Genomic DNA, 22,920 nt, shown 5'->3' with positions numbered 1-22,920 from the left:
GAGAAAAGGATAGGTAGTTCTTTCATGGTTCAATTCGATTATCTAAGGAAAGGACCAGATCCGAGGAGGATATCTATTTTTTCAATGGTTGTTAATTTAATTATCGGAATGTTATTAATGAATTTAAAAGTTATATAAACTTGGCAACATTAATGTCTTTAATCGAATCACAAAACACTTATTCAATTTAGAAGAAGAAGAAAAATCTTCTCCACCTAGATGTAGCCTAGCAAGTCCTCTTTCAGTACGATTCTAGACCAATTCGTGAAATAAAAGATACCGTTCGACGGCGGCGCGTGATTATCCACAAGGATAGAAGCGCCGTCTACAGGCCATAGATAACAACCACGGTGGCTAAATCTATTCTACTGTAATATACTAAGGTAGTAAATGTGAAGGAAGTTTGGATCATTCATTCGGGTTGGTCTTGTGCATTTACAGTTATTGCACGGGGAGTCACTGTGATGATTAAACGAAGCGTTAAATTTCACTTGTTATTGAAGAACAGTCGTACGATATTATATACTATGGCAGTAATCCATTAAGAGATTCAGGCACAAGGGTTAAAGAAAGGGCTAAAGCAATTGCGTGACGATTTGTAAATCCCTGTTATTCACATAGACAAAAAACGAGTAAAATTCAGGCTTGCAGCTGTTGGGAATACTACATTTATTCGAGAATATAGTAGTCAGCCGTTGCTCTTAATATTTATAAAAACTCTGAATGAATTTTTCAGATCTATTTACACTCGCATTCTACATCTTCTTTGTGTGCATCGTTATGATTATTAAGGAGTATTAAAAGAATCATAAGCTTTCGTCGATTTGAAAGGACCGCTGTTATTAGGTGAGTTGACATATTAGGTTTAATAGCACAATTTATTGTTGTTACTGTACCAAATAGCAACAGTTTTTCTATACCATATTATGAATGTTAATATATAATATGATATTGATAGTATAAATACCTTACTAACTTACAGTTTGTTTGAATAAATTATTTTTTATTATTTACTGCGTATGGCAACACGTCCCTGATTTGCGCATGCGTATTAGCTTTCACTTTGCACTCTGTCTCTCGCATCATCGTTGGACTTAGGCTGTGGGCAGCGTTAGTGGACTTAGAAAATTTCTGAACCCCACACACAGGATGGCTGAAGACGAGACTATGGCTGCAATGGTAAGTTACTGTAAAACATATGTGTTTCTTATGAACCTTTTTAACATATATTGAATAGGACTAGTGCCAATATGTTATTTTATGAGAATTACGCCAAGAACTGGTTTGGCATAGTGACAAGTCGTGGACATACATGGCCGCCGCGGCAGAGTCCCTAGTCCATTGAACTCATTTTCTATAGTCATAAGTATGTAGTTACAAATTTATTGAGGTTTTCTATATTATAATCGTAATTGCATGTATTAATCATTAACAAATATGTTTACTTTTACTTTTCCAGGAAGTCGGAGAGAGTCCCATAAGTAATGGTAAGTGACGTTTTTGGACTTAGTCAAAATTAGGGCAGAACATATGTATCCTCGTTGTATTGGAAGGTGGCTTACTAATAGTCTATTTGTTAAGCAAGCGGTTAATTTAAAAAGCGTCAGGATAATGTGATGTATAACATAGTCAATGTGAGCAGTATTTGATGTAATTAGGATTTTGTAGTCTTCCTGTCCAGTGAAATCTTTGTTCTCGGAAGGTGATGAGCTTTCAGCTTGGGGAAGGATGGCGTCCCACGTTGCCAGCACGCAACGTCAACATCATGGATTTATGGACTCGACTATTCCGTTTATTGCCAATATATGGGGTGTTAAGTTTGATGTTAAGATTGTTAATAGATCTTTCTCACTCAAAATGGGAAATTTATGCAATTCATGGGAACGCTTAGTTGGGTATAGAAAAAATATAAAAGTAAACATTGAAGTGATGCCCACTCAGTCGAATGGAATTTAAAGGGCATCAGAAAAAGAACCACTACCCGGAGGTTAGTGTAAAATAAATAAGGGAATTAAGATATTGGCTTGGTATGTGTTAGATATGCTCATTTCTTTTTCATAAGCACATTTTCTGGATTTTAAGTTTGATTTAATACAAGGTGTATGTCAGGTTCTAACATGTAAAGGATATGCTACTACTTGTGTAATGTTGGAAAAATATGTGGCAACATTTCTAGGAAGGAATATTTGGTACATGTTCATCTTTTCCCCCTAAAGCTGATTCTGAATTGCTAGTGAAGGTATTAATTCCATGATATTAGATAATTGATTATTGATCCAGCATGTAACATGGACCTTCCCAATCCAGCATAACCTAATCTGACCCAACCCTCAACTTAAGGAGAAACACAGCTATTTCTTTAGGTTCTATCTGTTTTTCTTGTGACTTTCATTCAGAGATGAACTTAGGGTTCAGTGGGGCGATAACAGTAGAGTACCTTCTTTAAGCAAATTTTGTTAAAAAATTTGTTTGTGTTCTGCGATGTAGATTTTTTGGTAAAAGATGCATCATCACTTCAATTACATCACATTTGGCCACTTTGATGGATTATGGCTGAGAATCTACCTTAGCATTGCTCTATGGTAGACCCCCTTCATCTCTATCATATGGTGTATACCATACCCAAACCTAACCACCAAGTTTAACAAACTGAGTAGAAGTGCTGAAAGCACAGAATCCACTTACAAAATGGAGGATGGCACAAACAGGTGGCCAATTTGCAATCAGAACCATTGGCTAGTATGTGTCTGCTGGTACAGGAAGAGCTAAGTCATGTCTTAGCTTTATCATTATTATTGTTGTTACTACATTTAATTTCATGGAAAATGTTTTCTGATATATGGTAATGTGCTGGGGAAATTTAGATAATTATATTTTGTTGTTTAAAAGTAATTTGAAGTAAGAAAAAATTAATATTCTTCTCTATTTACTTTTTTCATGTGTGATATTTACATCTGTATGAAAAATTGTATCTATGATGGTCAAATTATTCCTTGTATCCTGACCCTCTTTAAAGTTTTACCTTTGAGGGCAGAAGTATTCATATATTCATATTTTGCATGCCTGTGACATCTGCTCCTCCCACTGAATTTGTGGTCAGGTCCACTCACAACTCCACCCAAAGGCTGCTGATTGGATGGTTGAATGTGATGTGAGCTTGCATCTTAAAATCACTCATTGTCCCTTTCATTTAGGTTTGGACACATGAGGGGGTGACCTATAATGAGATGGATGGGGGTAAAAGGGGCTTTGGGGAAGAGGGGAGAGGGCAGAAGATGGGTGAATGGAGAGTGGTTGTGTATGGATGGTGTGATCCATGAGGTGAGGGAGTATGTGTGAAAAAAAAAAGACGCAGCCAGAAGGGGTTTGTCCCGCTCTTCTCCTTTTTGGCAGGAGAGGGGGGGGGGTCGCCAATTTAATGAAGCGACCTTGCTGTGGATGTGCTGTCTTGCAACACTGCTTCTGACCCAGGGCAATGGACAAGATGCAGGGATGACCCATCACCAAGGAGGTGCCAAGATAAGAGGGTGGAGGTGATAGGGATGGAATGGGTGGGAGTGGTTTTTATGACTTTGTTTTTTTGCTACCTCTCTTATAAGGGGGGGGGAGCCCTTGGTGTATGTATATTCAACTTTAGAGGGAAATTGAGAATGGGATGGATGGGGTGAAGTTGGCCTTGGGTACATGGGAAATGTGTTTAGCAGGGAATGCAAAGACCAAGATATATGTGTAAGTAGAGAGTGGATGTGAATGGACAAGAAGTTGATTTGGCCTGAAGGATTTTTTTCTCTGTGTGCTCTTGAAATTCATGTGTTGATGTATTGGTTATTATTACTTGTATTTTTTGGTCCTGGAGTGCGGCAGGATGTTTATCAAGCATACTCTGTTCAAATCCCAAAGGAATTGATCATGAGGTATCATGAATTTTTATGATTTTGGAAAGTGGATATCTGTTGAGTGGTGAGGGGAATAAAGTAATCTTCCTAGATTCATAGGTAAAGTAAGGAGGGCAGCCTACACCAGGAGGCACATAGCTACAGACAAAATTGCCACCTTTGCCCTATGTACTTGGACTGTCAGGGCAGGTAACAGTCACTGCTGGGAATCAGAGAGGAGTGTGGGATTCGAACTCGCATCTAAGCAAATGCAAAACCAGCACACTTTCAATTTCACCCCCTGCACACAAGGTTAAGAAAACACAAGTAAGCAAAAACATACAAGATGGATATGTCTAAATGGTAACATAAATTTAGTAGTTTATCAAATAAGGTAGCATGGATTGTGATTAGGCTGTGTAAAAGATACTAAAAATAATGCAGGTTTTTGCACTAATTTCAGAGTTTAGGTGATGAAATTGAGTCCTGTGATATGTCAGGTAATTGATCTAGAAAAAAGTAAATGCACATTGGTATAGGTGACTATAGCTGAGGAAGGAAAAAGCGGGAAGATGAGTTGTACATTAAGAAAGTTTGGAGTAGGTGAGAGAAATGACAATAGCAAGGTTTTGGTCAGTTTTGCCGAAAAGTATGTGACAGTAATGAATGCTTTCTCCAAAAGCATATAGGTCGTAAATAGACATGGATAAATCCAAACTGAACAACAAAGAACAAAATAAATTTCGTAAGTAGTGAACATGAATGGTAGGTTGCACAGCAAAATTAAATTTCAGAGCCAGAAATAGACTAGTTTTGGAAAAGAAAATAAGTCTTGTGAAGGTTAAGGATAAGGAATTTCAGAAATAAAAAAACAAAACAGATATAAAGCCCTAAGAAATAACCAGGACACCAATGAAGGTATGAATTTGACTTCGATGAATATCATTAGAGATACTCTGGAGAAAGTAGAAATTACCAAAGGCAGAGATAACAATTACTACAAATTATCTAATTGAAAGAAAAACCTGAGATCAGAGAATAGAAACATGGATGAATTAGAGTGAATTATATGGAAAGGTAACAAAATTAAAGGGGCCAATAACAGACTAAGGAGGCAGCAAATGATATGTTTGGAAAATAGAAATGGAAATGTCCTTAAATGTGTAAATGGTAAAAAGAGTAGAAGACTGAAAGCTGTACTTGTCAAAGACTGTAGTTGGGTCAATAAATTCGTCAGTAGGTGTTATTAGTGAACCAGAAGTTACAAAGGAAGAAGTAGCATTTGCTTTAAAGAGTATGGAACTAGTAAAAGCACCTGAGAATGATGGTACATCAATAAATCTTCTGAAAGACATAGGGAAAGAAGTTAATTGTAAACTAGTTGTACACCCAGTGTTTATATATCAAGAAAGTGTTACTGAATCGTGGTGCAGGGCTATAATGACCAATTATCTCATCAAAAGCCTATAAAGTATTCTTCAATATCCTTACAAGTAGACTATGGAAAGTTTTAGGTGGAAACCAACCAAAAGTATAAGCAGGTTTTAGAAGACTAGGCAGTTTACAGTTGATGAATCAACTAATCAAGAAAACAACAAAATACAATGTGCCTTTGTTTAGTTTTTGTAGATTACGAGGATGCTTTCGTTTCAGTTGGACTAGCAATAAACTTGCTACACAAGCAGGATGCAAATGAACATGGTAAGTGTTCAAGAAAAGATCTGTCTGTGTGAACAGTACTGCTGTAATTCAACAACATAAAAATTTAAAAGGAGTATGGCAAGGTGATGCAATTTCATCCAAAATATTTACAGCTTGCTAGGAAGAGGTTTTCAGAAAGTTGACTTGGGAAGAGAAAGTTTTAAAGATTAATGGGCAATATTTTAATTACCTAACATTTGCAGATGACAATACCCTCAGCTTTGCACCCTTTAATCCAGGGGCTCCCAAACTTCTCAGCTCATCGACTCCCTAGTAAAGTTTAAGATGTTCTATAGACCCCCAAACTATTAATTCACGAATTATGTCAGTTTATTATTGGTGGTGCTATTGTTATTAATGCTAGTAATATTATTATTATAGTTATCATTATCATTATTATAGTTATCATTATCATTATTATTGTTACAATTTTAGTTATCAGTAGTGTTATCAATATGGTTATCATTTTTGTTGTTGATATTGTGATGTTATATATTCTTTATTATATTACTATAAGTAATATTCAAGCCAATAATATTACACAATCTCATCATCTTGATGTCCATTCACGATGTGGTTGTGTGTATGTGAGATTCTCCCTACATTCACAGAATGGGGGAGGATTTTCGACTCGGTGAACTGACATGGTTTTTCTTTAAGTTTAGATATTGGTGGGTTGATTACTCTCACTCAGTACAGGAGAACAAGATCATTTTATGCAAACAATTTAATTTTAAAGACTACCTTTCGACCCCATAGCAATTTACTGACCCCTTTCGACCACTTTGGGAACCCCTGCTTTAAACTCCTACATTTCACCATCATCCCAAGTACATCTCATCACTGCTTTTGCAAACCCTTTTAACCTCCTCCAACATTCCCGTCCAAATTCTACCACTATCTGTCAAGTCTGTTACAAGTGTTGGTTCACCATCCACTTCCCTCCACTCACTCAAAATTCCTGCCTAGCACCCACACCACCTCATCCATATAGATGTTGAACAACATTACACAACCTTGGTGCAGCCCTGTCCTTACCTCAAACCACTTGCCCTCTCGCTTCCCACTACACACATATAAAATATTTCAAAGCTCTCAACAGCCTTCCCCCTACCCCATATTTCCACAACATCCCATTATATTTTTGTTGATCCCGTCATGAGCCTTCTCCAAATCCAAGAAAACCCGAAAACCTATTCATCTTGCTATTGAAATATATATATATATACATACATACATACATACATACACACACATGGACTCATGATCGACAGCTATTTCCCACCAAAGACCATGGTGAATCGCGCGCACACACGCGCGCGCCTACACTACATACATATACCAAAGGCTTTTTCCCCCTTACACACCTATGCACACACTAGCTCTGATAAAATTTGCAATATATGTAAATGACATGGGCAAAGGTATTGAAAGTTACACGTACTGCTTTGCGGATGACACAAAGTTATTATAGAGAATAAACTCTGAAATAGACTGTGACTTGTTACAGAGTGATCTGAACAAAGTCTCAGTATGGAGCAAAAGATGGGAGGTAGAATTCAACATCAAGAAGTGCATTATAATTGAATTTGGGAAAAGCAAGAATGGAATATCAGGACAGTATAAAATTGACGGAATAGAAGTAAAGAAAGTAAATTCTGAAAGGGACCTAGGATTAATCATCACCAAAGACATGTTGCCAGATAAACATGTAAATAAAATAGTCGGAGAAACATACAATTTGTTCAGATCAATAAAGGTAGCCTTTAATTACCTGGATATGGAAATGATTAAGAAAATATTTCAAACACTGACAAGGCCAAAACTGGAATATGCAGCATTGATATGGTCACCCAGTACAAAAAAGAATATAAGAAAATTAGAAAGACTACAAAGACGGAGAGGGGGGGTCGCCAAATTTATAAAGCGGCCTTACTGTGGTTGTGCTGTCTTGCGAAACTGCTTCTGACCCAGGGCAGTGGACAGGATGCAGGGATGACCCATCATCTAGGAGGTGACAAGATAGGAGGGTGGAGGGGAGTGGAATATATGGGAAATGAAATGGGTGGGAGTGATTTCTATGCCTTTTTCTTTTTGGCTACCCCATTGTGTAAGGGGAAAAGCCTTTGCTATATGTATGTACACAAAGATGGCCCCAACACTTTCAAACCTGACATATGAACAAAGACTGGCCGAACTGGAATTGCCGACCCTGGAATAAGAGAATGAGGGGATCTACTGATCATCTACAGAATTATGAAAGGAAAAGAATGCGTTGATAGGGAGGACTTGTTAAAGTGGGACAGAGGAAAAACAAGAGGACATGCAATGAAACTCAAAAAGGATAACTACAGAAGAGACCTGAAAAAAAAATAGCTTCCCACACAGTGTGATAGATATATGGAACAAATTAGATGAAAAAATAGTGTGTGCAAACACAGTACAAGAATTTAAGAACAAACTTGATCTTGTGAGATACAAAAACGGGTCACCACGAGCATAACTCTCCTTCCTGTATAATACAACTAGGTAAACACACACACACACACCTACCTACCTACTTACCTATCTCTTCCATAAACTTACCCAACTCTTTCTAAATTACTCGTTCCATCCCCTTCCTAATCCTTTTAGTTAACTTCCTCCCTGGGACGGGTACCTGCATGTTGTGGTCCTTCAAGATGGACATCCAATTTGCCCATTTTCAAAATCCATCAATTCCCTCACCATCATGTCTCAGATCTAATACTGTGGACTGGGCCCAAGATCTTTATCAACTTTAACTGTACATATAATTTTCACACATGGGGAGCTGGCGACTGCTCCCATCCCCTTACCAGTTTCAGGAAGTGACATAGAAACCATCCCACACTAATACATCAGAAAATGGTCCAAAACTTGTTTGCAGAGAGCTGTGGCAACATTTATTTATTAACTTTTTATGTATATATGTTTTTGATATTATTTATTGTTTGATTTTTTGTGTGTGCATGTGTAAATTCAGTTCTTTGTAATTATAGTGGAATATTTCTTTACAGGTCTCTCCAATGGCTTGTCCAATGGCATCTCCAACCACAAGGAACATAGGGAGCACAAAGAGCACAAACACAAACATAAAGACAAGGACAGGGAGCGTGATCGTGATCGTGAGAAAGAAAAGGAAAGGAGTCGTGATAAAGATAGACATAAGAGCTCCCATAAAGACAAAGATAGGGATAAGGATAGGCATTCAAGTAGTCATAAGAGTTCTCACAAAGATAGGGATAAGGACAAGGACAGGGAAAAGGAGAAAAGCAAGGAGAAAGAGCGGCATCGAGATGATAAGGACAGACACAGGGAAAAGGATAAAGACAAGGAAAGGCATCGGGACAAGGATAGGGAAAAGGACAAGGATAGACACAGAGATAAGGATAAACACAAGGAGAAGGATAAAAATAGACACAGAGATGATAAGGATCGTAAACACAGTGGAAGTGACAAAAAGGATAGAGATCGGGATAAGGACAGGGATCGTCATTCAAGTCACAAAAGTTCTCATAAGGACAAAGACAGAAGCAGGGAGAAAGACAAGGAAAGACATAAGGAGAAGCTCAAAGAAAAGGTGAGTTCCAGGTGGCTTTGGAAACTTATTTTTAAAGACTTGTTTGAGTTGTATACATCTTAATCATGCCCCTTCACTACTAGTAGGGTACCATGAAGGTAAGTAAAATAGCCAGAATAAGAGGAAGTGCCATTTGATATAATAGGGGCAAAGTGAGGTAGGTTGTAATTCCTTAGTTTCAAAGATTTTTATGTTTGTGGGAAAGGAAAGAGAGTGATGCTATACTATGAAAAAAAATTGAGTTTAGAATGAAGAAAGTGGGATCAGTTAGGGGTATCTGCATGTGGTGGTCCTGCAAAATGGACAGCGAAGCTGTTTATTTTCAAAACTTGTTGGCTCTTTCATTTCCATCAGGAGGTGCAGCCCCAGGGGGCTGACAATTGATCTCAGAACTGGGCCCAAAATATTTGATAAATTTCAACATGATTTCATGCACATTTTCACACATGGGGAGCTAACAACCAGCAACTACTCCCCATTCCCCATGACTTCAGTCAGTGGCAGAAACAGCCCCACAGTAATGCAACCCAGACAAGTCCAAATTTTCTTCCCAGAGAGATCTGGGAGTGGGCCCAGGGACTTCTGCCAGCTACTGCAGGGCTGTGGGTTTTTCTTTTAGTGAGGCTTGGCAACAATTAATTATTAAGATGTTACAAGTTGAGGCTCACACACTACACACATTGTACAGGTCCAGGTGAAAGAAGAACCTGAGCCTGAACTAAAGGAAGAACCTCCAGAAGAAGAGGAGGCACCCATGGCCATTAAAGAGGAGCCTGTAGAATCTGAGGAGGAGGATAAGTTGGTCATAAGTGAACCTTTAAAAGAAGAAACTTCACAAGATGAGGATGATATCCCCCTTGTAAGTATTTAAAGAGATTTGTCAATGATCTTGTGCACATTGTATATTTTTGAAAAGCTTGTGAATATTGAGAATAAGGGCATATATAGAGAGAAATTAGAAATGTGGGTGAGCAAAGGGGCTGTGATTTGAACTTTGTATAAAAAATTAGGTTAGCTATGTCATTGGACTTTGACAATGGACTTTGAAAACCCAGTTGACTTCTTGGATGTGAGTCAGTGTCCTCCTTTCCAGTATTTTATGGTCATGGGTGTACCGCCTATGCTGATCAGTAAGTATATGCTAACGGTGGTACACAATGGTTGGCACTGGCAAAGCATGCCACCAAGAGACCTTTTGGTCCATGATGAGGACTCGTGTAGATTGTTTCTCTCAGTTTCCCTCTACCCTCCTCCCTCCTCTCTTTCCATCTCTCTTCTTTTTCATTCTCTCCTCTTTTTTCCTTCTTTTCCTTCTCTCCTCTCTTTCCTTCTCCCTCTCCTGTCTCCTTTCTCTCCTCTCCCTCATCCCTCCCCTTCTCACTTTTTTTCTATACTTTTATTTCCTTTTTGGCTACCCCCCTGGTAAGGGGGAAAAAAGCCTTGGTATATGTATGTATGTATGTACATTCTTGCTAAGTTTTTCCCATTTCATTCAACCACTGTGGTACATTTTATAATTATTTATTCCTCTCTTTTTATACATTACTTGGTACTTTTTTTTTCTTTTCCCCACATTCTTCTCTCCTTTGTGGTTTCATTACCTTGTTACTGTATTTTTACTTGTGTCTATGGGTGATGGGTGGGAGTGGTTTTGAGTTCGTGTCTTGTATCTTGGCTGGCTACCTCCCTTATAAGGGGAAAGAGGCCCATGGTAGATATATGTTCTCTAAAGTGTATCTTTTTAACATTTCATATTTACATTTCTGCTTGTCAAACTCACTGTTTCAATTTTCTTTTAAATTTTTTATATTGGATGACATTCTAAGTCTTCTACCCTTGACCTCTGGGCTATTTATTGTCATTTGTGCCCATTTGATTTGTCTGTATGAGGTCATCCTTTATGGTCATGAATAACACATTCATTGTGGACATTTTTACTTTTGGATGGTCTCGAGTGTTTGAGTATGGATAATTTTTCGCTGTTTTGTGATGTATTGGTACTCCTATATTTACCTACCTACTATTTTACCTACTAAAAAGATATATTTAGATCTGTAGAGCCACTTTTCTATTAAAAAAAAGATGTACATTAGGGAAATGTATGATAACTTAAAATTTTTATGTTTTCATTATCCACTCAGTCTGCAAGAAAGCGCATTAAGGAAGAGGAAGATGATGATGAGGATGATTTGCCATTGTCTTCAAGAAAGAAACCAAAAGCAGAAACAAAAGGAAAGAAGAGGAAGAAGGTTAACTATGAAGAGGATGAAGATGAGGACTTCAAACCGGTATGTGATGAAATGATTTTTGAGGATTAGGAGAGGGCACCTGAGAGTTTAAGAAAGCAGTGCAAGTTTAAGGAAAGGAAGCAAGGTGCATAAATAAAATTTTGTCAAAAGATAAAGATGTCTTTAAGGTTTTCTGAATTTGCAGAAGGCATATGACAGGGTTGACAAAAGGTATGGAATGTATTGTGGATGTGTGGGACAGGATGAAGTCTGTTGAGGGTAGACAAAAGTTTATACATTGAGTTGTAGAGCCTGTGTAAAGGAAGGGAATAGAGGGAGTGGTTAGAAGGAAAGTGGGACTGCACCAGGGTTGTTTAATGTCACCCTGGTGCTGCTAGATGTGTATGTTTAGCATGGGAGGTAAATACTAGGTTGTTGTTGTTGTTGTTCCCTAGACTGTCTGTCCGAGCAGTCCCGTCTTCCCAAGGAATGCTACAGCTGAAACTGGGTTTTCCCACAAATCCTTTATAGAGTGTATGTTGTGTTGTTTGCGTGCATGATTGTGTATAATGCAGTCTTCCATTATGTGTTGTATGGTATAGGGTGAAGTGTTACATCCTGGGCAGCTGTTCACAATGCGGTCATCCAGCCTCTTCTGGTAGCTTAGAAGTGCTGGGTGGTGGCCGCATCGCAGTCTGGCCAAGTGGACTCTGTCCTTTCGTGGGAGAGAGGATTCAGAAGGGTGGATATCAGGGGGTCTGGCATGCAGCAGTGTGTTGTCTTTCAGTGTGTTAATGGAGCGGTGAGTGATATGATTATGAATATGTTTCCGGAGGCTGGTATTTGGTGGTTGTGGAGGAAGAGAAGAGAGTATTTGTGCGTAATAAAGGTCTTTGGGTGTTGTTTTAATGTTTCTTGGTGTGTGTGGGTGTTCTGCTATGTAGTGTAGCGGGTGTGATGTGTTTGTGGTGGCTGCGGCAAGTGTTTGTGTGCCTCTCGTGTCGAGGTTGTTAGGCATGGGTTTAGAAAAGGAAAGTGAATGTGGAGGGAAGTGGGAGGTGAGCCACTTATTGTCTGGATGACACTGCTAAATGAGGAAGATAGAAGCAGTTAGTGGAGTTTGGGAAAGAATATGAGAGGAGGAAGCTGAAAGTAGATGTGGGTGTGATGGATTGTATAAGGGGTGAGGCCGGGAGTGGGTTGGAGGCAAGTTTAAAGAGCAAGAGGCTGGAGAGAGTGAAGGTGACATGGAGGTGGAGTTTAATTAGAGTAAGGAAACTAGTAAATATCTGGAGGTGTTCAAGGTGGGAATGAAGTGTCATGGAATATCATGTACAAGAAGCAAATTTAAAGCCAAATTCAGCTGATGAAAGCATGTATACAAGACCTTGTATATTACAGCTTGGTAGATACAATGAGGTATACACACAGGTGTAGGATTTGTCTTTCAGTTAGTTATAATTGTTGTCTTTGAATGGATTTCAGGCATTTTGACATTGTATTACTAGCATAGAAGACTTGTTATATTTTAACTTTTCAGGAGAAGAAGAAAGTTAAAAAGGAAAAGAAGGAAAAGAAAGGAAAGGCCAAAGCCAATGCAAATAATAGTCAATCAGATACTGGTTCACCCACAAAGAAGACTAAGAAAGAAGAGGAACAGGCAAATGTATGGAAATGGTAAGTTGTTGGATGATAACTGTGGTTGTAGAGTGTAAGACTACAAAGTAGTGATATGTGTTGTTGAAATTAACTTCTGATACTAAAAGGTTCCTAGAACATCACTCTACTACTCGTAAAAACTCTTGATAGCTCTTAACAGCTTTCTTCCTATACCATATATTTACAATACCTCCCATACTACCTTCCTGTCTACCCTGTCATAATCCTTTTTCAGATCCATAAAAGCCCAAAAACATCCTTACCTTTTCCTATAGCTTTATCACATATGTCTTACCACTAATATCTGTTCTACAGAACCCCTACCTGTCCTAAACCCACACTGTTCCTCTCCTAATCCTCTCAATCAAGACTCTCCCATAAGCCTTCCCAACTACATTTAACAAGATGATCCCTCTGAAACTAATCCACTCACACTTGTCCCCTTTTCCCTTGTAAAGTGAAACTACACAGGCAGTCCTCCAGCACTCTACCCTCTTTTAAACATTAACCACTTTAATACGGGACTTAAATCTCGCGGGCAGCAGCCAATGCCAGCGTATGACGTGTCGTAATAATATTCGCATCATAAAATATAGTCACCGCTTATATCGATCGTTCTCTCTTTCACCCGCGAATTTTGAAAACCACAGAGAATGGGATTCAGGGCGCATTTGGGAGAATGTAAAAACACAGGGGCGACTACAATAAATATAATCAAGACGCCGATATGGCAGCGTCGCGAATCCACTTGCTCCTCATGACGCCTACGTGTGCGGCACCGTATAGAAGGGGTTAAATAACCTCATCAGCCTGTTCACCATCACTGTACCTCCTTTTTTCAGACTGCATGACATCCATCCAACCCAGGTATTTTACCTGCTCTCATCATCTTAACAACTGCCTTCACTTCATCCTTCCTTATTTCTCCTCCATTTTCCTCACTCATCACAGTCATTTTATTTGCTCTTCCCACTGCAACTACCTTTCCCTCTCTATCCTCCTTCATATTTAGCAACTCCCTAAAATACTCGGCCCATCTTCCTCTTACTGCCTTCTCATCCGTTATCATCTCTCCATCTATACCTTGTACCTTTTCTTCTCTACATGATTCACCTCTTCCTCTCTAAATTTCTTTCCAAAACATTTTTTTTATTACTTTCAAAATTTTCTGTCATACTCTTACCCCATTTCACATCTGCTCTCCTCTGCCTCTTTTATCTTATTCTTTACCTCTCTTCTCTTTTCTTTGTACCTCTCATATGATTCCCTTGTCCTATTTTGTAATCAGTCTGTGAAAGCTTGCTTCTTCTCTTCTACAACATTCTTTACTTCCTCATCCCACCACTCGCTACCCTTCCTTCAATTTCCTCCTGTCCTTGTTCCACACACCATCTTTGCACACCTTATGACTCCCTCCTTGAACCATCCCCATTCCTCCTTCACTCCCCACTCCTCTCAGCTTATTCTTGTACTCCTTTTTCTCATTTAAGCAGTTCACTCTAAGCACCTCCCTACATTTTGTCCTTTTCCTCTTTCTTCATCTATCCTCCACTCTCAGCTTACTACTTCTGACCCAGGGCAGTGGACAAGATGCTGGGATGACCCGTCATCCAGGAGGTGCCAAGATAAGAGGGTGGAGGAAGTAGAGTATGTTAGGGGTGGAATGGGTGGAAGTGGTTTTTGCCTTTGTTTTTTGGCTACCTCCCTTATAAGAGGGGAAAAGCCTGTGGTACATGTATGTATTAAAGGGTTATGCAGTATTGAATCAGTAGTCTGGTAATGGTAGGAATAAATGTGCTACTTAGTATTGAAAGGTTTAATGAAGATTGCTTTCTCCTTGAATTACTAAAAGGTTTGTTATTAGCTGGTAAGATATGTGGAAGGATACAAATATAGAGGATAAGGATGAGAACAGAGGAAGTAATTAGGATAGAGTAATGTGGATTTAGGAGAGGAAGAAATGGTTGCCAGAGAGGAGTTGTAGTCTGTTGCTAATATTCAAAAGCTTTTACATAGTAAAGTTTTGTGATGGGGAGAGGTTTGAAGGCTAGGTGGGTGGGTCTGTACTGGGCTGTGTAATGTTGCCATTCTTCAAAGTAGGATGAGGTGGTGATGGAGGTTAAACATGAAGGTACTTGATAAGAAGTTGGAAGGCAGAGGTGAAGATCAAGAATGGGATGGATGGGGTGAAGGTGGCTTTGGGTACAAGGAAATATGTCAAGCACATAAGGGAGATGACAAGAGACAGGTGTGAGTGGAGAGATGTAAATTGATGATAAATTGATGTGGTCTGAAAAGATTTCTTGCCTGCTCTGTAATTTCTGAAGTGGGGGTGGAAAAGATTACCATATAATGAAGTGGTGTGGGTAATCGGCTTAAGCTGTTGGTTCCTGCTGTATTATTTGTGACCTGAGCAGTGGGCAAGGAATAAGGATGACCATTCACAAGGGTAGTAGGGACATAACATGGATATGGGAAGGACATGGAAAGGAATTGCTGAAGCTTGTATGAGATGAAGTGTTTAAGAAGTATGGTAGGGGTTAGATGGATGGGTAAAGTGAATAAATGAGATGAAGCATGTAGATAAAAATAGGGATGGACAGAGTGAAAAGTGTTGAGGTAAGGCAGAGAATGGGTGAAAAAAAAAGGCTGGCAGATAATATGCTGGGTTGATGTTTGCTTATAGACGGAATGAAGAAAGACAAGCAAATAGAATGTGGAAGGCAGAGATTAATGAAATTAAAAGGGAAGACCAAGAATGGAATGGATGGATGGGATTGAGGGAGAGAGGAGGGGAATAGATGTGAGTGGATAATAGTTATGAATGGATAAGAAACTAATGTGGCCCAAAGCAATTTCTTGTTTGCTTTGTAATTTCTTGAATGGATAAAGAGGAAGGGTCACCCTGTAATAAATTGTTGGAGAAAACCAGCTTATTAGGCCCTGCTGTATGTGCTGTGACTTGCTACATTGCTTCTGACTGGGCAGTGGGTGGGATGAGGATGACCCTTAATTCACAAGGAGTTAAGATAAAAGGGATAGTAATGAAATGAGTAGGGATGGGAGTTAAGATATAAGGGATAGTAATGAAATGAGTAGGGATGGGAGTTAAGATAAAAGGGATAGTAATGAAATGGGTATATGCCACTTAACAAATGGGTGTTAGATGGGCAAAGGCATTGTGTATGCCTTGATTAGGCCACACTTTTTATAAGGGGAAAAGGACCTTTTGTTATATGTATTTTCATTAATGAGAAAGTTTTTTTTTTTTTTTTTTTTCTCCTCTCTTTCTCTTTCTTTCTTTTCTTTCTTTCTTTCCCTACCACCCTTGTAAGGGGGAAAAACCTTTAATATGTGTATGTATTTTCATTTTAAAGGCTTAGTTGATTTATCCAAAGATACATTGTGCATATGATCACATGAATGAATATTTAATGTATTTCACATTTTCTCAGGTGGGAAGAGACCAAGCGTGATGATGGCCTGAAGTGGACATTCTTGGAACATAAGGGGCCTGTGTTTGCAGAATCCTATGTTAGATTACCTCCTAATATCAAGTTTTACTACGAAGGTAAAGCAATGCTGCTCTCTCAGGAAGCAGAAGAAGTTGGAGGTTTCTATGCCAAGATGTTGGCACATGACTATACATCAAAGGAAGTTTTTAACACAAACTTCTTTAAGGATTGGAGAAAGGTAAGTATTATCACTCCAGAACATGATTATATCCCAAGACAGACCAAACTCAATACTCCTTTAACAACCCCAGACATTGGCTCCACAGAAAATCCCTTTCATACACTATGAACACAGTATCAACAGAGAATAGGCCTGGCTACAGAATCAAACTGCCCTAGATGCAACCACTATGCATGATATTCTTCCGATTTAAATCTGAATTCCTATTTTTTTCTTTTTCTGACAATGATCTCGATTTTTTGTCATTAATTCCTGATTGTAATAAGTGATCATGTTAAAAAAATATTTGTGTTTGAATAATTTTTGGTTGATGTGAAGTTTTGGGTAATTCATATGTCAACTGTACCTGTGTATAAGCGGTTTATTTTGTGGTGGCCCACAAATGTTTTGTTTTGTGTAGCATTGCATGGTGTGGTGCGCACATGTATACATAGCAAGGTGATGACTGGGGTAGATTTTATTTTGGCCAAATTATATCAATAGCAACATCAATGGAACAGCTTGCATGTGTTTGTTTACTAGCAATTCAACCCAGGGACTCAGCTAAGGCCCACAGCCCCTTGACCCCCACTGGGAGCTCTGCCCCTGAAACCCTGGGAGGGAGGGTGGAGGGGAGTGTAGTGTATTGGGGGGGGGGGTTGCCGAATTAATGAAGCAGCTTTGCTGTGTCTTGCAACACAGCTTCTGACCAAGAGCAGTGGACAGGATGCAGGGATGACCTGTCATTCAGGAGATGCCAAGATAAGAGGGAGGGTGGAGGGGAGTGGTTTCTATGCCTTTTTCGTTTTGGCTACCCCCCATTTAAGGGGGGGAAAGCCTTTGGTATATGTAATTATATATATGGGATGGTTTGGATATTTGTAAAGAATGAGTGAAGAAAGATTAGTAAAAAAGGTGTGGAAGGGAGAGGTGGATGGAATGAACATGAGGAGGCGACTGAGGATGAGATGAATGGATGGGATGAAAGAGGTGTTGAACAGGAGGGGTGTCTGCTGAGCAGGGAAGAGAGAATGTGGGAGATGGGGGGGAGTGGAGAATGGATGTGTATAAATGATACTGTAATGCAAAGAAGGAAGGGAGGGGTTAGGGGATGATTATATGTGGAGGGGAGTGGAGTGTATTGGGGATGGAATGGGTGGGAATGGTTTTTATGCCTTTGTTTTTTGGCTACCTCTCTTGTAAGGGGGGAAAGCCTTTGGTATGTGTATGTATGCTATTTTTTTTGCATGAGAGGGCAGATGTGGGGGTTGCTTACTAAGTGGAGCAGTCTTGTGGAAGTGCAGTGTCTTGCTACATTGCTTCTGATCCAGGGCAGTGGGCGGGATACAGGAATGACCTGTCATTCATGAAGAGCTAAGATGATGGGAAAGGGTGGTGGATAGGAGTGAAATGGATGGGGGTGGGTATGTGCCTTTTGATTTTGGCTACCTCCCTGGTAAGGGGGGAAAAGCCTTTGGCATGTAGAATAGAATATATGTGTGTGTGTGTGTGTGTGAATGCATGCTATATATAAATAATTTTCTCTCCACTGAACATTTATTGACACTTGAAGACAGGGGTGAATGGAGAATGGTTGTATATGGATGATGTGATGCATGAGGTGGAATGGATGGGGGGTGAGGTAGTATGTGTGAGAAAAATTTGACGCAGCCCAAAGGGATTTCTCCCCGTCTTCTCCTTTTTTGCATGAGGGGATGGAGAGGAGGGGTCGCCAACTTAATGAAGCGGCCTTGCTGTGGATGTGTTGTGTCTTGCGACATTGACTCTGACCCAGGGCAGTGGACAAGATGCAGGGATGACTCGTCATCCAGGAGGTGCCAAGATAAGAAGGAGGGTGGAGGGGAGTGGAGTGTATTAGGTGATGGAGTGGGTGGGAATGGTTTTTATGCCTTTTTCTTTTTGGCTATCTCCCATGTAAGGGGGAAAAGGCCTTTGGTATATGTATGTATGTAATTATGTTTTTTCATTTTCAATTTTCAGGTCATGACTTCAGAAGAAAGGGAGCGCATCAGAGACCTTAGTAAATGTGATTTCAAACATATCTACCATTATTACACCCAGTTGAATGAAGAGAGAAAAAATCGCTCCAAAGAAGAAAAGAAGGCCCTGAAAGAAAGGAATGAAAAATTGATTGAAGAGTATGGTTGGTGTAATATTGATGGTCACAGGCAGAGGATAGGGAACTTCAAGATTGAGCCTCCTGGATTGTTTCGTGGCAGAGGGGAACACCCAAAGCAGGGCATGCTGAAGAAAAGAATAATGCCCGAGGATGTTATCATTAATGTATCAAAGGATTCGGTCATACCAAAGCCACCAGAAGGTTATAAGTGGAAAGAGGTTAGTAACTGTAGTTGAAATGGATAGTATTTTCCTTTTTACCAGTTCAAACTCTTTATTCTCTGTATGAGAAACTTGAGTTTCCTCTCTTCGGCTCACATTAAACACCTTCATTAGCTGGTCCATTATAACTACTCTTGTTGGTGGGTGGTCACAGTCATTAGTAGTATTTTAAATCTTAGAAAATGATATATCAGTACCTTGATCATCTCTCCACAATGCCCTGCAATAAACAGAACTCGTAACAAAACTAAAAATACTTTTGAGTAAGTAAATGAAGAATAAGATTGTACAATGATAGCAATGCCAGTAAACTAGAGACTATAACCATCCAATTGCCTGTAGGCAGGAAATAAAAATATATAATTCTTGGGTTAATGCATACTAGGTCACAGTAGGGTTGGAAATGTTAAGTCAGTTTAGAAATTATGTCCGGTGATAAACAAGTTGTATTTTATAGAAACTAAGAACTCACTATCTCCTAACTTAATCATGATTGTTGGCTTTCCTCATTTGTTTCTTATCAATTTGGCAGGTTCGACATGACCCAAATGTCACTTGGCTGGCATGTTGGGTGGAAAATGTTCAAGGGCAGACAAAATATGTCATGCTTAATGCTGCATCCAAACTAAAGGGAGAAAAAGATTGGCAGAAGTATGAAACTGCAAGGAAGCTTCACAAAATTATTGATAGAATTCGGGATACTTACAAAGCAGATTGGAAGAGTAAAGAAATGCGCATCAGACAAAGGGCTGTTGCAATGTATTTCATTGATAAGGTGAGCTTTGCATCATAATTATTTCAAAAGTTTTATGTAACTTTAATTTTGTTGTATATTCATGTCAACTGGTTTTGGTATCTAATTTCTTCTGATTTCAGCTTGCCCTTCGTGCTGGCAATGAAAAAGATGAAGATCAGGCAGACACTGTAGGTTGTTGCTCATTGCGTGTGGAGCACATATCATTACATGAAGAAAAGGATGGAAAAGAATATGTTGTGGTCTTTGATTTCTTGGGTAAGGATTCCATCCGATATTATAATGAAGTGCCTGTAGAGAAGCGTGTTTTCAAGAATCTCCAGCTCTTCGTGGAAAATAAGCAGCCAGGAGATGATCTGTTTGACAGATTGAATGTAAGTCAAGCCAAAATCTTTATATGTGTACATATACCAAAATGCCATTTTCCCCCTTCCAAGGCATAAAAAATAATGGAAAATAACTTTCAACATAATTCTTTAAGACTAATTGCCTATTGTTTCAAAATGGGATGATATATACTTTTTTCTTCTTCGTCTTCTTTCTTTCTTTCTCTCATCATTGCTTATATTTTTTCCAGACACAAATCTTGAACAAACACCTGAATGAAATTATGGATGGACTCACAGCCAAAGTGTTCCGTACATACAATGCTTCGAGAACACTTCAGGAACAGCTAGCAATATTAACGAGTGATGATGATAATATTGCTGCAAAAATCCTGTCCTATAATCGTGCTAATCGTGCAGTTGCTATACTTTGTAACCATCAGAGAGCAGTACCCAAGACCTTTGAGAAGTCAATGGCAAATCTTCAGAAGAAGATTGATGAGAAAAAAGAAGTAGTTGATGAAGCTGAAAGGGAGCTGAAGTCTTTAAAGAAACAAGCCAAACAGGGTGGATCTCAGAAAGAGAAGATGGCATATGAGAAAAAGAAGAAAGCTGTTGAACGGTTACGGGAACAGTTACATAAACTTGAGCTCTCAGCCACTGATAAAGAGGAGAATAAACAGATTGCTTTAGGAACATCCAAACTTAATTACTTGGATCCTCGTATCTCGGTTGCATGGTGCAAGAAGAATGGTGTTCCAGTTGAGAAGGTTTACAATAAGACACAGCGTCAGAAATTCCAGTGGGCCATTGATATGGCAACTGCTGAATATGACTTCACAAGTTCAGAAAATATGATAAACAAATCAAAAGATGAAGATGATGAAGAAGATCTTGACGACGAGGAGGAGTGAAATGAATCTGGTTTCACTTTGGTTTATCAGTATTGATGAACTTCGATCAGAATAGTTGAAGCACAGAATACTATAATTATCTTTTCCCCTACCACAAGCATATTGTCATCATTATTGGTCCACACATTGTAGGTGCTTCACAAGCCTTTAGTTTCTCTGTAACCATGGCCCAAATAGTGGGTAATATTATTATTACTAATAATAATATTACTATTATTTTTATTTTGTTTTTATTATTATTATTTTTCCCAACCACCCCATCCCCACTCTAAGCATGTGCACACACGCATGCACACACACACTAAGGATAGAAGCACTGGTAAAGTACAGTCCATAACAACCACAAACACACACACACATACACATACACGTACACATAGAGGTATAAAGAAATCTTGTAATTTAAGCATTGGACCCTTATCTATCATAGGCATGTATTCACAGGTAGTTGAAGACAGTTGATTTGATGACATAGGTTTGCTAAGTTGATATTTATTTAATGTATATGTGGGCATGTGTGGTGAAGCCATTGTAGTTATTTCACTAGAACTAGTAGTGAAGGGAATGTGCAAATCACTGGGGTGATGCCCCATACCAGATGTTTTTAGCGAGAAAGGTTAGTAACATTAAGTTACTATTTATATGTTAACCTTGGACCTTTGTGTCTTTTATATTTGCTAAGAAAAATGTGAGTTGGATGAACAGTAGTAAATGCTGTAATTTTGACCTTTTACAATGTCTAGTTCTTTTAGTGATCTGATGATAGTGCATATCTGAGGAGAGTTGGAAAAAACTGAATCAAAATGGAGAGGATATTGAGTAAGCAATGTATTACATTTTCTGGTTAAAAAGTGAAATGTACTGTCCTCATTGTGACATTGCCAGCCTGCTGGTAATGGAATGAAGAAGCCTGTAGTGTACTGCATCATTTATTGAAGGGGAAGTCCTGTAATGAATTATTTGTGGAGATGTGCCTTGCAGTTGGCTTAAGACTGCAATAAGTTTTATCTTGGTCCTAATAAGCAGTATACAATCAGCACAATTTTGATAGACTATTTATTAGTGTGCTGTGGTTGTGTATATGCAGCATTTGAACACTCACATAAAGTATGTTCTAGCTCAAGACAAAAGTCGTAATATATATATATATATTTTTTTTCCCTTGAATTAGTGAAAAGGCTGGAATGATAACAGTTGATCATATTGGATATACCATTTATTGTAGTTTAGCAATAAGTGTAGCTTTTATTACCCTTACATGCTCCCAAACCCTTGTAAAAGTTTAATTACTGTGAATGATAGGACTAAATGTGTATTTTTAGTTTAAACGTGTTTAAACTGTTCAGGACCTAATTCTTGCCACAGAACAATGAAATGATGCCAGTGTTGTCATTCCAAACAGTGATGTGATAGTTTCACCAAATGTTTGTACATAGCATAACATCAGTAAACTCTCCACTTCATTTGACAATCATTTGCACCCTAGCTAGTCTTAGGAAGCAGACATGTCAGTCAGCCTTTCGTAGCAAATGTAGTAACTTTCACTGTACTTTGCTTTTGCATTAATATTGGGATGTCTGGCAGGACTGATACTAATCTTTGAATGTTGACTAGGCCATGCTCCGGGCTTTACCTCCTGTTGGAAGGTGAAATGCTGCCTCACTACATCCTTTTCTTTCTGAAGGAAGACAAGAACTGCCCCACCACCACCACCTCATGATGCTCCCTGGGATGGACCCATCAGGAAAGTTATGTTTGAAGAAGTAACAGAGAATGACAGTATCTTTGATCACGGTCAGAACTTTCCTCCAACTAGGGAAGTCAAA

At 38.9% G+C, this 22,920-nt stretch overlaps 1 protein-coding gene across 1 annotated transcript; it reads left to right on the top strand.

Annotated features, from left to right (window-relative positions):
- Nucleotides 1-1,052: 1,052 nt before the first annotated feature.
- On the top strand, nt 1,053-22,557 carry Top1 (DNA topoisomerase 1). Its single transcript, XM_076188455.1, has 11 exons — nt 1,053-1,179; nt 1,460-1,487; nt 8,615-9,177; nt 9,866-10,036; nt 11,319-11,465; nt 12,946-13,082; nt 16,520-16,757; nt 18,741-19,097; nt 19,633-19,875; nt 19,977-20,228; nt 20,432-22,557. The coding sequence occupies exons 1-11, from the start codon at nt 1,150-1,152 to the stop codon at nt 21,092-21,094; spliced, it is 2,829 nt and encodes a 942-aa protein (XP_076044570.1). The 5' UTR covers nt 1,053-1,149; the 3' UTR covers nt 21,095-22,557.
- Nucleotides 22,558-22,920: the final 363 nt, after the last annotated feature.

Source organism: Oratosquilla oratoria, chromosome 7, assembly GCF_046742065.1.
Source record: "Oratosquilla oratoria isolate Oo_2021 chromosome 7, ASM4674206v1, whole genome shotgun sequence".
NCBI lineage: Eukaryota > Metazoa > Arthropoda > Malacostraca > Stomatopoda > Squillidae > Oratosquilla > Oratosquilla oratoria.
The sequence above is the reverse complement of the archived record's forward strand: the minus strand, read 5'-3'. Positions and strand labels throughout refer to the sequence as shown.